The sequence below is a fragment of the Microtus ochrogaster genome, unplaced genomic scaffold (genome assembly GCF_000317375.1).
Source record: "Microtus ochrogaster isolate Prairie Vole_2 unplaced genomic scaffold, MicOch1.0 UNK18, whole genome shotgun sequence".
Classification (NCBI taxonomy): Eukaryota; Metazoa; Chordata; class Mammalia; order Rodentia; family Cricetidae; genus Microtus; species Microtus ochrogaster.
The window spans coordinates 4,056,044-4,068,509 of record NW_004949116.1 but is presented as its reverse complement, the minus strand read 5'-3'; the positions used below and the strand labels follow the sequence as shown (position 1 = coordinate 4,068,509).

Genomic DNA, 12,466 nt, shown 5'->3' with positions numbered 1-12,466 from the left:
AAAATATACATTTCTTGCAAGCTGTACAATTACATATGAATGTATTACTAGTCCTAAGGAGAGATGAACTCCCCTACTTGCCCAGCAAGGTCCTGTCATCGTTTGGTCAGTTCCAAGTCCTGCAAAACAGGACAGTGGAGAGCGGTTACCTGATTTCATGGTTCCACTAAGGAAACACCTATGATGCAGCTTTGGGCTGTGCTGGGAGGCACCTCTCCCCAATCCCACCCACCCAGGACTAGTCAGTGCCCAGAACATGGTGTGGGGCCCGACAGACGCAAGAGGAAGTAAATTCTTCAGTCAGGAGAACCTCTTAATATTTTATTGACAGACTTTTTGGTTACAGTACAGTTCAAACACATTGTTTGCTATGAAACCACACAAATGATACACAAACAATACATTTTCTTTTCACCTATGTCAGTACTATTTTTCACATATACAGCCTGCAAGAGTTCCCAAGTGGTTAATGCCAAGGAAAACTGAAGTAAAGCACAGCAGTGTCACTCATATGGGAAGAGCACGTGACTGGCAGAAACAGTGAGGCCAGAAGAAAGCAAGGCGGTGTCTCGTGGTTTCTAAGCAGCCAGCGCACTTCCAGCAACATAGCCCGCACTCCAAGCTGCCTGCACAGCAGGGAGGTGCACACACATTACAGGACGACGAGGGCCATATCAGCAAGGGCAGTGTAACGGCCACAGGGCCACCACTTCCAAGCGAATGAGAGCACGCTACCACTAACACTGACCCACGCCCTGGGTCCTGCAAAGGTAGAGGAGTAAAAACAGAGAGGGCTGGTTAATAACATGCAGACCACAGCTGAGAGGCACTGGCATCTTTAGGCCCAGAGTCAAACTGCAAAATAACAAGCAAAAGTCAGGCTCTCCAATTCAGGTTCTGGAGGAGCAAATCCCAAGGGAAGACCTGGTGAGGCAAAAGGGTTAGAGAAACTGGAGATGTGGCCCTGGTGCAGACATCCACAGTGTTCCCTCCTGCCAGAGGGAACCTGACTCAATTCTCAGTGGCCACTGCAAGCGTGAAAACCATGGAAGTGGAGGGAGAGAGCATGCAAACAGGAGAATGGCTGGGAGGGGAAACAGTGAAGAGGGAAGAAAGCAGAAGGCGAGGAGGGAGCCAGAGCCCTTGCCAGGGCAGGGAGTAGAGCCAAGAGTGGGGAAGAGAACACAACATCAGACACTCTTATAGCAAAAGGGAACCACTCTCCATCACTGCTGCACCTGCAAATGAAACAGCAAAATTAAAGCCTAGGAGGGAAGTCCTCACAGAGGACACAGCTCTGGATCCCACACCTGTGAAATGTAAAAAACGAGTGGTTATGTGCTTCTCAGGGGCCAGTCAGTGTGGTCTGGGTGCAACATGCTGTCTACAGTGTGTGTGTTCTAAGACAACAGTGCAGAATGCAAAAGGTGTTAGTCCCCAAACCAGCCTCCGCTGCACGTGTCCTTAAAATAAAAAGCAGTTTAGCAGGAAGTCATGTAAAAAGGTCAAGAGGTCTACTGTCTAGAGCACACTAAACTTCCAAACACAGAACACAATAACATGCACCTGCCCATCCCACCTGTGGGACTTGTGAGACAAAAATTATACAGGTTCTCTCTAAATCGCCTGCCTTTCCTCACAAACCTTTTCAAATCAGTAAACTGAACCAGGGAGAACACTTAGAACCTCTCCTTACGGTAGGTCTAAGGGACAAGGAGAGAGAGCTGCTCAGTGAAAATGCCTGTCCTTTCCACTGTCCTGCCATCACACAACAGAAAGAGTAGATGATGAGCAGTCTCTAGGGAAGTCAGGTGAGGTGCGTTAACAAGTGCCCCTTCCTGACACTTGATACCAACAGAAGGTATACCTGGGATCCAATATGAATCAGTGGATTACTCTGGTTCCAGTACACAAAGCCATGGGTTTGTGTACCTAAGAAGTTAGGCATTTCAAATGACAAAACTAAATAGGTTGCAAAAAACCTTACAGAAAATCCTTAGGATTTAATAAGTCAAGGCTAACTGCCTTTCAAAGTTTATACTTAAGAATATGAAAATAACACTTGACAAATTTTAAAATTCCTAAACCATCATGGCAGTATTATTAAACATGGTAAAGTATCTAAAGACTCTCCCATAACTGAGCTAAGCTTCTAATGGCTTCCCCTGTGGGGAGGGGTCTTGTTCTTGCCCACCCTGTGCCCCATTAGTTATTTCCTTTGCAGAGTGCCTCAAGATACAGTCTCAGATGGCCATCACCTTCCCCACTAGCTCTCCCAGGCCTTTTCTTCCTCTCTGAGAAACAAAAATAAGTGGGCAGGAGATTAAGGATGCAAAGCCAAAGCTGGGTCCAACAAGTAAGAGGCAGGAATTAAAGCTGATTCCCAGGAAGGGAAACAGCAAGCAACAGAGCCGCCCTTTGTGGCCCAAAGCCTGGCACAAGGATGTGCTTACTGACTCGTTCATTCTGTCTTGGGTCAGAGGACACAGAGAAAAGGGCCTCGGAGCACCCAATAATGACCAAGAACAATACTTAGCTACTGCATAGACCTCTTGGGCTAGTGCCTTTACATCACTAGGACCTATCTTCGACTAGCATCGAAGCCAATGGTCTACATCAAGCTTACCTTCCCAATATTGCCACAAGGAGATAAAAGACAAACAAAACAAAAACCAAAAGACAGAAGACAGGTATAGTCTTTAAGCCTAGTCCTCCAAGAAAGACCCTTCAACTGGCCTATGTCACTCCAAGAATTCCCTCACATGCTCATCTGTGGGGCTCTTCGCCTTACTGAAGGACCACCCTTGGGGTCCCATCGGAGGTGTACATCACTGACATTCCCATCCTTAAGACTTGATCCTCGCCCACCGGACCATTGTCCAGTCCTCCCTCCCATGCCTTTTAGGTTCCCTGACAGCTTCAGTGAGCAGCAAAATCTTCTTCTACCTGCTTCAGGCAGAATGTTGCTGGGGGGGGGGGCAGGGGGGCACACCCCTGGGTGCAGGACCTAAGCTCCATCCTGATTCAGACAACCATCCCGGACCTTTGCACATCACATGAGAGCTATCCAAATGAAAATGGTCATGGAAAACCCACCTCCCACCCCATCCACCACACTCCTCCAAGGCAAGGTATGGACACAGGACCTGCATAAGAAGCTGCCTATTTGGATGGGGGGGGGGCAGGGTGGAAGTTTACCTCAGAATCTCTTTTGAAAAAGAAAAGGTAAGATTTTCCCCCTCAAGAAGAGTTTCAAAATAAGGATTTAACAAATGTGGCCAAGCCAAGGGCAACACAAGGTTATGTTGAGGTAAGCAGCTAAGTGAACTCACAATCATTACAGCACAAAATAAACAAGGCAAAGAGGGAAAGTTATTTGTCCCCTCCCCCTACTCTCCACCTAAGGACAGATGCAAGATCATTCCTTCAACCTTCTGGAACTTGTGAACAAATAATACACAGATGAGGGTTAATGTATTGACTTACTACCATCTTTATGAAAATCGAATGTACACAACAATTATGAAAGTGTCTCCATTAAACTTTGATAAGACAACAAAAAAAAGAACTAACAAATAGCTAAGATGTTGCTGTTTGAGTTGAAAGCATCTCCAATAACACTTTAATCTTAAAGGTCCATATTTACACAGTATGCTAGTGCTTTTCCTTCTCATTTTAAATGCATGATAAAGAAAGAACAGAGATAATGGTTGCAGCAGATCTTCCACGGGTTGAGTTCGGGTGGTGGTTTGACTTCACTGTGAGAAGTGCACTGCAAGTGGGGAACGTTCTTTCTAATTCTGCTTCTTTCACTTTCTGTGGTTTCCTTCACAGAAGTTTAAGCCTTTAAGGTTGGCCCTCCTGGTCTGACAGTCCACACCAGGTGGATGTGTACCAAGGCCAGAGTGAGCAGCTGTTCTAAGCAGTACTTGGAGCTGGTCTCTCAGAACACTGCAATATAGAGAAAGCTAGCTCATGTGTGTAGACAGTTACGGGACACACATGCTCCTGGATACCTCATCGCACACAAAGTGGCCCTGGGGCCTGAGGTGAAGAGTGCTGCTGATGAGGTCGTTTCCTTAAATGACTTCAATGCGTCAGTGCCTACGTTTCAGACAAATAAAAAAAAAAATGTAGATTTGGGTTTTAAAGGCCCAGCACTCAAAACTATTTCAGAAAGAAGCAAACATCTTGAACTTCTTTTTCTGTGTCCTAATCCTCAATCTACTACATGGCCTCTATCTTGTCCAAATAGAGCTAACATATTATCAAACTCACCAATTTAGTGAAATATCTTAACGACCCCTGTGTCTAAGAGAAATGAGTGGGAGAGACAGTGGGGTGACCAGATAGCACTTGGATGGACTGGGCAAGCTTGGTAAAGGCCCAGTGGGGCTGGCCCTCAATGCACCTGCCAGGGCTGAGGCAGAGGCATTGTGGTCAGAGGTGGCACCATAGCCACAAGGTCTTCTAGGACATCTTATAAATGCCTCACCTCAATTGCCTGGAACCCAAGTAACTACTATATTGCCCCCAGTGCTCCTTGCTAGCATATAATATCATCTCAGAATTGGCCCTATGAAGTTTCACAGGGCCTGGAATACCATTCTCCGTTGTTAACACTGGCAACTTAATTGAGATCGTAATGTAAAACTTCAGCTGTGGAAGCCAGCTACTTCACATCCTACACCTACTCCTCATTACCCAGCGACAGTAAATGACAACAGACTTCTATTTCCCTCAGTCCTATTAAGATATGAAAGATAAAATTACAGGTATAAAATACAACTAAAAAGTCCTGAGTGTGTCCTAGTGTCATTGCCCATTTTAGAGTATGTCCCAAACACTGAAGCGTTCATGGGGGAAACATAATAAGGCACTGTATTCAGTGTCTGCCCAGCATGGACTTCCATGGGATGTTTTTTTTAGAAAGTGAGTCTCGCCTGGTAGAACTGACCAAAATAACTAATGTGGACAGACACACTTATCTTGGGCAGCATCAGCCCTGCTGAGAAATCCGTCCCTCCACATGTGACAGAAGGGCAACCCAAAGGGAACTCAGAGCCCTGGAGGACAGTGAGGTAATCAAAGCAATGACAGCACACACTACAGAGCTAGGGCATTTAAAGAGCAGAGGCCCAAGTAGGTCTGACCACCTTTCAAGCTGTGCCTCAACCTGTGCCAAGAAACTAGGCCAAGAGGGTTGCCTGTGAGGGTGACAGAGCCGCTGGACCTGGAACTCCCTGCGCTTGCTTAGCTAGCACTGTGCCCACCTGAGAGTTTCTGCTGAAACAGGCAGCACTTTGGAGGTATTTACAAGAAGCAGAATTGCCACTTCCATGGCACTATTCCCAGCCACCCATCTCACACCCTGGCTTTCCAGGGCAGGTGAGTGCAATCATAATCACTCGAATTTTTACCTTTGTTTTACCAGAGCCTGTGAGGGCTTTCTGAGATCACTCCAGTTAAGCCTGGTTGAGAACTCTTTTCTAGCCTGTACTGAAGATAAGTGCAACCATTATCAAATATTCTTTACTGTGGAAAAATCCTTGGAATTTGAGCTGGTAACATTCTTTCCTGAATCTAATACTGTGACCAATCACATAGTAGGATCATGAAGAACAAGGTCTACATGCATTGTAAGCACTTGGAAACAAAAGAACACGAGGACAGAGTTCTGTGGACGACAGAATTCAAAGCGATCTAACACCAGACTGCAATCCCATGTCCACCAGTTTAACTCGCTTCTGGAATCACCCTGTGGCTGGTTGGCGTGCAGACAAGATGGCAAACTGCAGACTGGAGAGACCTACACTTCTGGAGATCCTGTGCCAACCTATAGCTTCCTTGAAGAAATTCCACAGTGTGTGCAGCATGAGGTCAGGTTTTCCCATTCAAGATCACTCCACTATCAGGGCCACATTTATGTGGGACAGATCAATCATGTGCCTGTGGAAATTTGAAAAAACAGTTAACACAAACTCTTGATGACAGCAATTCACCAACGTGCACAGAAGTGAAGTAGAACCTAATGAGAAAAACCCAAGGTATATGAAAGCAGAATGGGCCTTCTCCAGACAACAAAAGTAGATTACAGAAAAGATATGTAGCCATGGCCTGCACCTCTATACAGTACAGCACTCCCCTCATCCCATCGTCCCCCCTCCTCTGCAGTTACCAACTACAGAACACAGAAGCTACCTGTGGAATTTTTGCTGAAATGCTAGTGCGTGGGCTGGCTCCTTGAACTTTGCTATGGCTTTCCGCTGCTGAGGAAGCATCTGTAAACTCTATGGGAAGAAAACAAAGACAATTAATGCCAATTGTGACATAGAATATGAGCAATTACATATTATAAGTTTCTATACAAAGCAGCAGGCAAGGTTGTCACCTGAAACATGAAAACAAGCTACCTGTCCTTCGTTGCCTCCCTGGGCACCTGTGCAAAGCAATGCTGTTGATTAGCTGGGGAGTAGCACATCTACCCTCTAGTATGATATTCAGATCCCTCTCCACTCTGAGACTGACACAGGTACCCATGGGTAAAAACTCTTTCCCTATGCCTTTTGATGGTGTCCTCATCTGTCTAAAGAATGACTCTTATCCCTGGTTTACCACAGGGTAAATGGGTTATGGCCACATGGCACTGGATACATAACATATTCACCAAGTGTCCACTCTGGGTGAGGGACTCTATGCATGGATGGCACATTGTACCCCCAGAGCTTTGGATTTTTCTCAGCTCTACATTTCTACAGATGTAGCAAACCTGGCTTGCAAGTGAGAATGCTGACAAAAGCTGCACACTGAGAAATGGCAAAACGGGATCTTAAGTCAATGCAGGCCCCAGAGCCTATTATCTCACTGCTTTGGCTAGCTACCTTTCCAATAGTCAATATGGCAGTAAGAAACAAACTCACAAGGCTGGGGATTTCAATCTAGTCCACAGAACTACTAGAATAAACAAACAAACATGCTAACACAAAAAATGAAAATCTGGCCAGAGGCAGGAATCAGATGCCAGTTATCACTACATTATGGCTCAAACCCAGTACTTGCCTTGAAGTCATTGTCACTGAGCCACATGGGAAGGAATGACTTTTTGTTCTCAGATACCTCAGGTTCATGGGGTAAAAACTTAATTTTCTTCTTAAAACAATTTCAGACAAAACCTATCAAACAGATTTCTTCAAGCAGAGGGGCCTTGAAATGACAATGAACTTATTTTCTTGGCTCTAAGCTTTAACCTGGCTCTGCTCTCAGAACAGAGTGACTTCTGACTCACACGTCTCAACTGGCTGCACCCTCTCATCTGAAACTTAAACATCAGGAGCCTTACACCTCATCTATTTTTTGCTCAACCTTTCACCAGTCTCCTTTGGTCTAGAAGAGCTGGCAGAGTGTTAGGCAGTAGCATGCTAAAAGAGATCAGTAGTTTCTATGGAATCACTGCCTGACCAAACACAATTCTCAGTTCTGACAGGTATGGTTTACCATCACTCTCTCAAGTAAAAGGCTTGAAAGAACAGGTATCCTCTTGGCCAACACCAGTACTAAGAAAGTGAGCACTAGGTGGTGCCATACCCAAAGCACATCGACCCTACATTTCATTTTGAAATATAATTTCCCAAAGAGAAAAAACACACTGCTTCTTCTCAAAGAAAGACAACAGTGCTGGATGGAGATCTAATTCTACCACTTAACACCATTTCTTTGATATCTGTATTTAAACCTGTCAAAGTAATCAAGCACTCTTGAAATCACATTTCTATCACTTAAAAAATTATTAAAAATTGAGTGTGTGGGGGGCTGGAGAGATAGCTCAGAGGATAAGAGCACTGGCTGCTCTTCCAGAGGTCCTGAGTTCAATTCCCAGCAACCACATGGTGGTTCACAACCATCTGTAATGAGATCTGTCACCCTCTTCTGGCATGCAGGCATACATGGAGGCAGAATGTTGTATAAATAATAAATAAATCTTTAAAAAAAAATTGAGTGTGTGTGTATGTGCCCAAGAAAGTCAGATGTATCAAATGTTTACCTATGAGTTACCTAATGTGGGTGCTGGGAATTGAATTCTAGTCCTCTTTAAGAACAATATAAACTCTTAACTGCTGAGCCATTAAAAGTGCTCAGTCACTTCTTTACCCATTAAATACTACGAGACCTTGTTTTGCTTGGTTGCTATACACCTTTAATCCAGAACTTGGGAGGCAGAGGCAGTTGGATCTCTGGGTTCAAGACCAGGCTGGTGTATAGAGTGAGTTCTAAGACAACCAGGGTCACACAGAAAAACCCTGTCCTGAAAAGCCAAACGAAAGAAGAAAGGGAAGAGAGGGGAGGGGAGGGGAGGGGGAGGGGGAGGACGACGATGACGACGAGGAGGAGGAGGAGGAGGAGGAGGAGGAGGAGGAGGAGGAGGAGGAGGAGGAGGAGGAGGAGTAATTTACAGATGCTGAGAAAATCCACACAATCCTACTCAAAACCATCCCACTGACCTAAGACCAGAAGGAGTCAAACTGCTCTGCTTCCAGGGTGAATAGGCCTTGGCCCATCAGTTCCTCAGGGACTCCCAGGGTGTCACAAAGCACTGAAGCTTCTAACTCATCTAAAGGGTAGGCATGTCACTGGTGTAACCTAGAAAACTCTCCACTGGCTCTCAGGCCTTCCTCTCTAACACATGCCATTTATCAACAGCAGCATCTCTTCTGCTTGGGACTGGGGATGGCCACAAATCAACTTCATTTAAAACACAATTATTCTGATTGTTTTCAGAACACACACACACACACAAAGTGGCAAATAAAAGGAGGAGAAAGCCACTTAAGAGGTTTATATTAATCAAAGTACAAAATTTATTGTATGAGACAAGTAAGACAGAAGTCACATTGTTTCAACTATTTATCTCCAGGCAGCCTGTGAGTCCCACTGGACCATCTGCTGGGGATAACCAGAGTAAAGAGAATACCCAGGATTGCTTATGGTGAAGCCAGGGCACATGGCAACAGTGCTACAGCTGCCCTCACACTTAGGGCATAAATTCTGGAAAGTGAGAATAAACACAAGACCCATTTAGCAAGCCTTCATTTAGCAAGCATCTGAAGCCATGGTGCAGGCTCTAGTGTTGGAATCTGGGCTATTACGTGAACCAGAAATTTCAATTATTATTTTGTCTGACATGTTAATACATCTACAATTCTCTAATTCTGTTTCTACAAATAAACCATGCTACAATCAACTACTCAGAAAGCATCTATACCCTTTTAGACAGTCTCAATATGTACCCCCAGATGGCCTCAAACTCATGCTCCTTCTGTGTGAGTTTCTCAGTGCTGAGATTACAGGTGTGCACCACTACAGTGGCTAAAACCACCTATCCTTAAAGATAAAGCATTACCAACACCTGCTACACGTGGGAGCCAAAGTCTGAAGGTTAACTTCTCAATAGTAAATATTAAATTAAATCTAACAGCCTCTCAAGAATCCCATAATGAAGATGGCTATCATTAAACTCAAATACCTAAACACTAGGCTCAGTTTTAGAAGGCTTTCTCATCTATTCACTTTAAGACCTCTTTTTTTTTAAATATTTATTTATTTATTTATTTATTTATTTATTTATTTATTTATTTATTATGTATATAATATTCTTTCTGTGTGTATGCCTATAGGCCAGTAGAGGGCACCAGACCTCATTACAGATGGTTGTGAGCCACCATGTGGTTGCTGGGAATTGAACTCAGGACCTTTGGAAGAGCAGGCAATGCTCTTAACCGCTGAGCCATCTCTCCAGCCCCCACTTTAAGACCTCTTAATAGTAAACAGGAAACATATCTGTTTGAGACAGGATCTTTCTTGCTATATAATCCTAGCCCAGAACCTGTTATGTAGCATAGGCTGGGCTCAAACTCACAGAGGTCCTCCTGCCTCTGCCTCCCAAATGCTGGGATTAAAGGCCTGAGCCACTACACCTATATGTAAATTGAGGTCGGAAACAGCTTAGTCAAGAACTAAAGTAAAAGTAGGCCCTTCATTCTGCTCAGAAATGTAACATTCTCTGGGTAACTTGCATTTTTCACTGGCCAGGCATGACTCTGAAGACCACCTGCAGAAGAGAATGCAGGGTAAACTTGCCTATAGCAGACATGGGATGATGTCTGTCTCCATCCTTCACACCACTGGTAACAAGCTCAGACCTGAAGCATCAGACTCTGTCATTTGAAAGGACATGACAACAAAGTACAAGTAACTGCTGCATGTGTCCTGTAGATACTAAAATGAGCATCAGAATTGTGACTATGTGAGAGAGCTTCAGAAAAATAAGACAAAGTAGCTAATTATTTGAAATTCTGAGAAATTATCACAAGTAAAATGTGATTTGAGAAAAAGGATAGGTATGTGTACACATGTGAACTTCAGAGACAGATTTCAAAGGATAATATGTTCTACTAGAGCACTACTTCTTAAACTTTGAAAATGAGAATCTGAACCTTTCTTCTCCAGTACCATCTTAATACAATGTAACCCACAAGGGCCCACTGTGCTCACGTATGACACAGCAGTTTTATCTGGAGAGATGACTCACTGGCATCGTCACCACCTGCAGGAAACCCACCTGGATTGGCCCCACAGACATCAGCAGGCTCTTCAGCTGGGCATCAGTGGTGGATGAGGAGAGTCCTTCCACGGACACCACACAGGGCTGTGGTTTGCATTCCACCACTCGAAGGTTCTGCTTATTTGGCATTAGGCGCCCTCGGCCCATGGGACCTGCTACTCCTCGGCCTCGTCCATGCATGATGGCCTGGTAATGACAAAGAAGATGTATTCTGATAACCAAGTGGATTCTTCCTGTAGTAGCTAATAAAGTACAAAGCAAGCATGTGCCCAGGGTCCATGAGGACATGCTATGAGTCACAGAATCTTCTGTGTGTTAATCAAACCTTAGAGGGTGGCCTAATAGCTAACTGAAGCAACACTAGCAAGTACAATGAGGCTAAGATGGAAGCCCAGCAGAGTTCTGCAGCTATAATTGGGAGGGATTCTGGTGTTGCTTTCATTCATGATACAAACACTGTAAGGATACAGGCACTGGCTGCCATTAGCACACGGGGGAGGGGTGTGTGTGTGGCAGAACCCATCTTAACTGCCCCAAGCACACAACTCTTCCCACCATGGCAAAGGCTAATGGACACATGGTATACACAGTGCTAGCTCGCTAACATCAATAATGTGTCACACACGACAAGTTATATTCACTCTTTGAAACAGGACTTCACCTGGTCTTCTGTGACAATCACCTCCAGAGCTCTTACATAGTCATATACCAAAAAGGGGTAAAAGAACCTCAAAGGCACCATTTTTCAAAGCCACCCAAGTGTCGGAACTACAATGAAGAGCCTTTAAAAAGGGATATCTGGCATTTCCAGTATTTTCAACTAGTACAACAATTAAAAAGAGATGGTCTAATTCTGCAGTTATCTAACTAGGAATGCAGAGACAGTGGAACTGAAGCACACTGGACCTAACCCATGTCTTACCCTAAATCTGTACCAGCGTTTGGTTAAAAGTAACAATTCAGCAAATGCTGCCACCTCATAAGAAAAGGTAGAAAGCCATAGCTGATGCCTAGGATATGCAATGCTACCACAAGTATGGAGCTCTAGAGGAATACAACTAGAAGTATACAACTAGGAATAAAACAGAAGGCCACCACTACTGCTGTGAGACAAGCTGTGGAGAATTGGAGACTGTTCCAGGACTCACACAGGAGCCAACTCAAAAGTGAATGAACCAGCCTTCTGCTCTCATTACAAGAACTCACAATATAAACACTCGTACAAATTTCAACCAGATAGTAGGTTTTGCCATAATTATCTTATAAAAGCCTCACAATAGCTCTAACAAGTGAGAAACACCACTGGCCTCTTAAAGGAGAGCTAAGAGGGCTGAGGGTGGGTGAAACATCTCTAGTATACCCGCATGTAATTTTCTAAAGCTATGTTCTTAATGCAGCCAGGGGTTAGGTCTGAAATGCAGCCTGGTACAGGCTGTGAGATCAACCATTTTATTGCTGGATTTATCACTAATATGTGCACATCTGGCCTGCTGTAGCAGCAGAGTCATCTACTGACAGGACACACAAGGTGAAATGGAACACTGCATGAGCAGACCCCACATCTGAAGAGGGGCAGCGCCAGCACCAGGCTCCCTCTGCCTGGCCTCACCTGTTCCTTAGACATGGATGACTTTGTATCCATCTGCTTTGGAAAAGTAGAAGGTTGCCTTTCCCCCAGAAACTGAGGAAGAGTACACTGTCACTTCGCTGCCTGCAACATGACTAGACTGGCCTCCTCAAGAAGGGTAAGGAGTCCACAGATAGGCTGGGCCCAGAGGAAATGACCTTCATTCACCTTCACACCTCCACAGGACTTTGTCTCTATTCTTTTTTTTTGTTTGTTTGTTT

At 44.6% G+C, this 12,466-nt stretch overlaps 1 protein-coding gene across 4 annotated transcripts in view; it reads right to left on the bottom strand.

Moving 5' to 3' along the window:
• Positions 1-305: 305 nt before the first annotated feature.
• Rbm33 (RNA binding motif protein 33) overlaps positions 306-12,466 on the bottom strand; it is a 111,450-nt gene continuing 99,289 nt past the window's right edge. For all 4 annotated transcript variants that reach the window (XM_005367457.2, XM_026789380.1, XM_013353889.2 and 1 more), the window contains 3 exons: positions 10,616-10,804; positions 6,202-6,290; positions 306-5,949 (listed from right to left, as the gene is read on the bottom strand). In XM_005367457.2, coding sequence (XP_005367514.1) covers positions 5,901-5,949; positions 6,202-6,290; positions 10,616-10,804 — 327 coding nt within the window. In that variant the 3' untranslated portion in view covers positions 306-5,900. The remainder of the gene's footprint in view (positions 5,950-6,201; positions 6,291-10,615; positions 10,805-12,466) is intronic.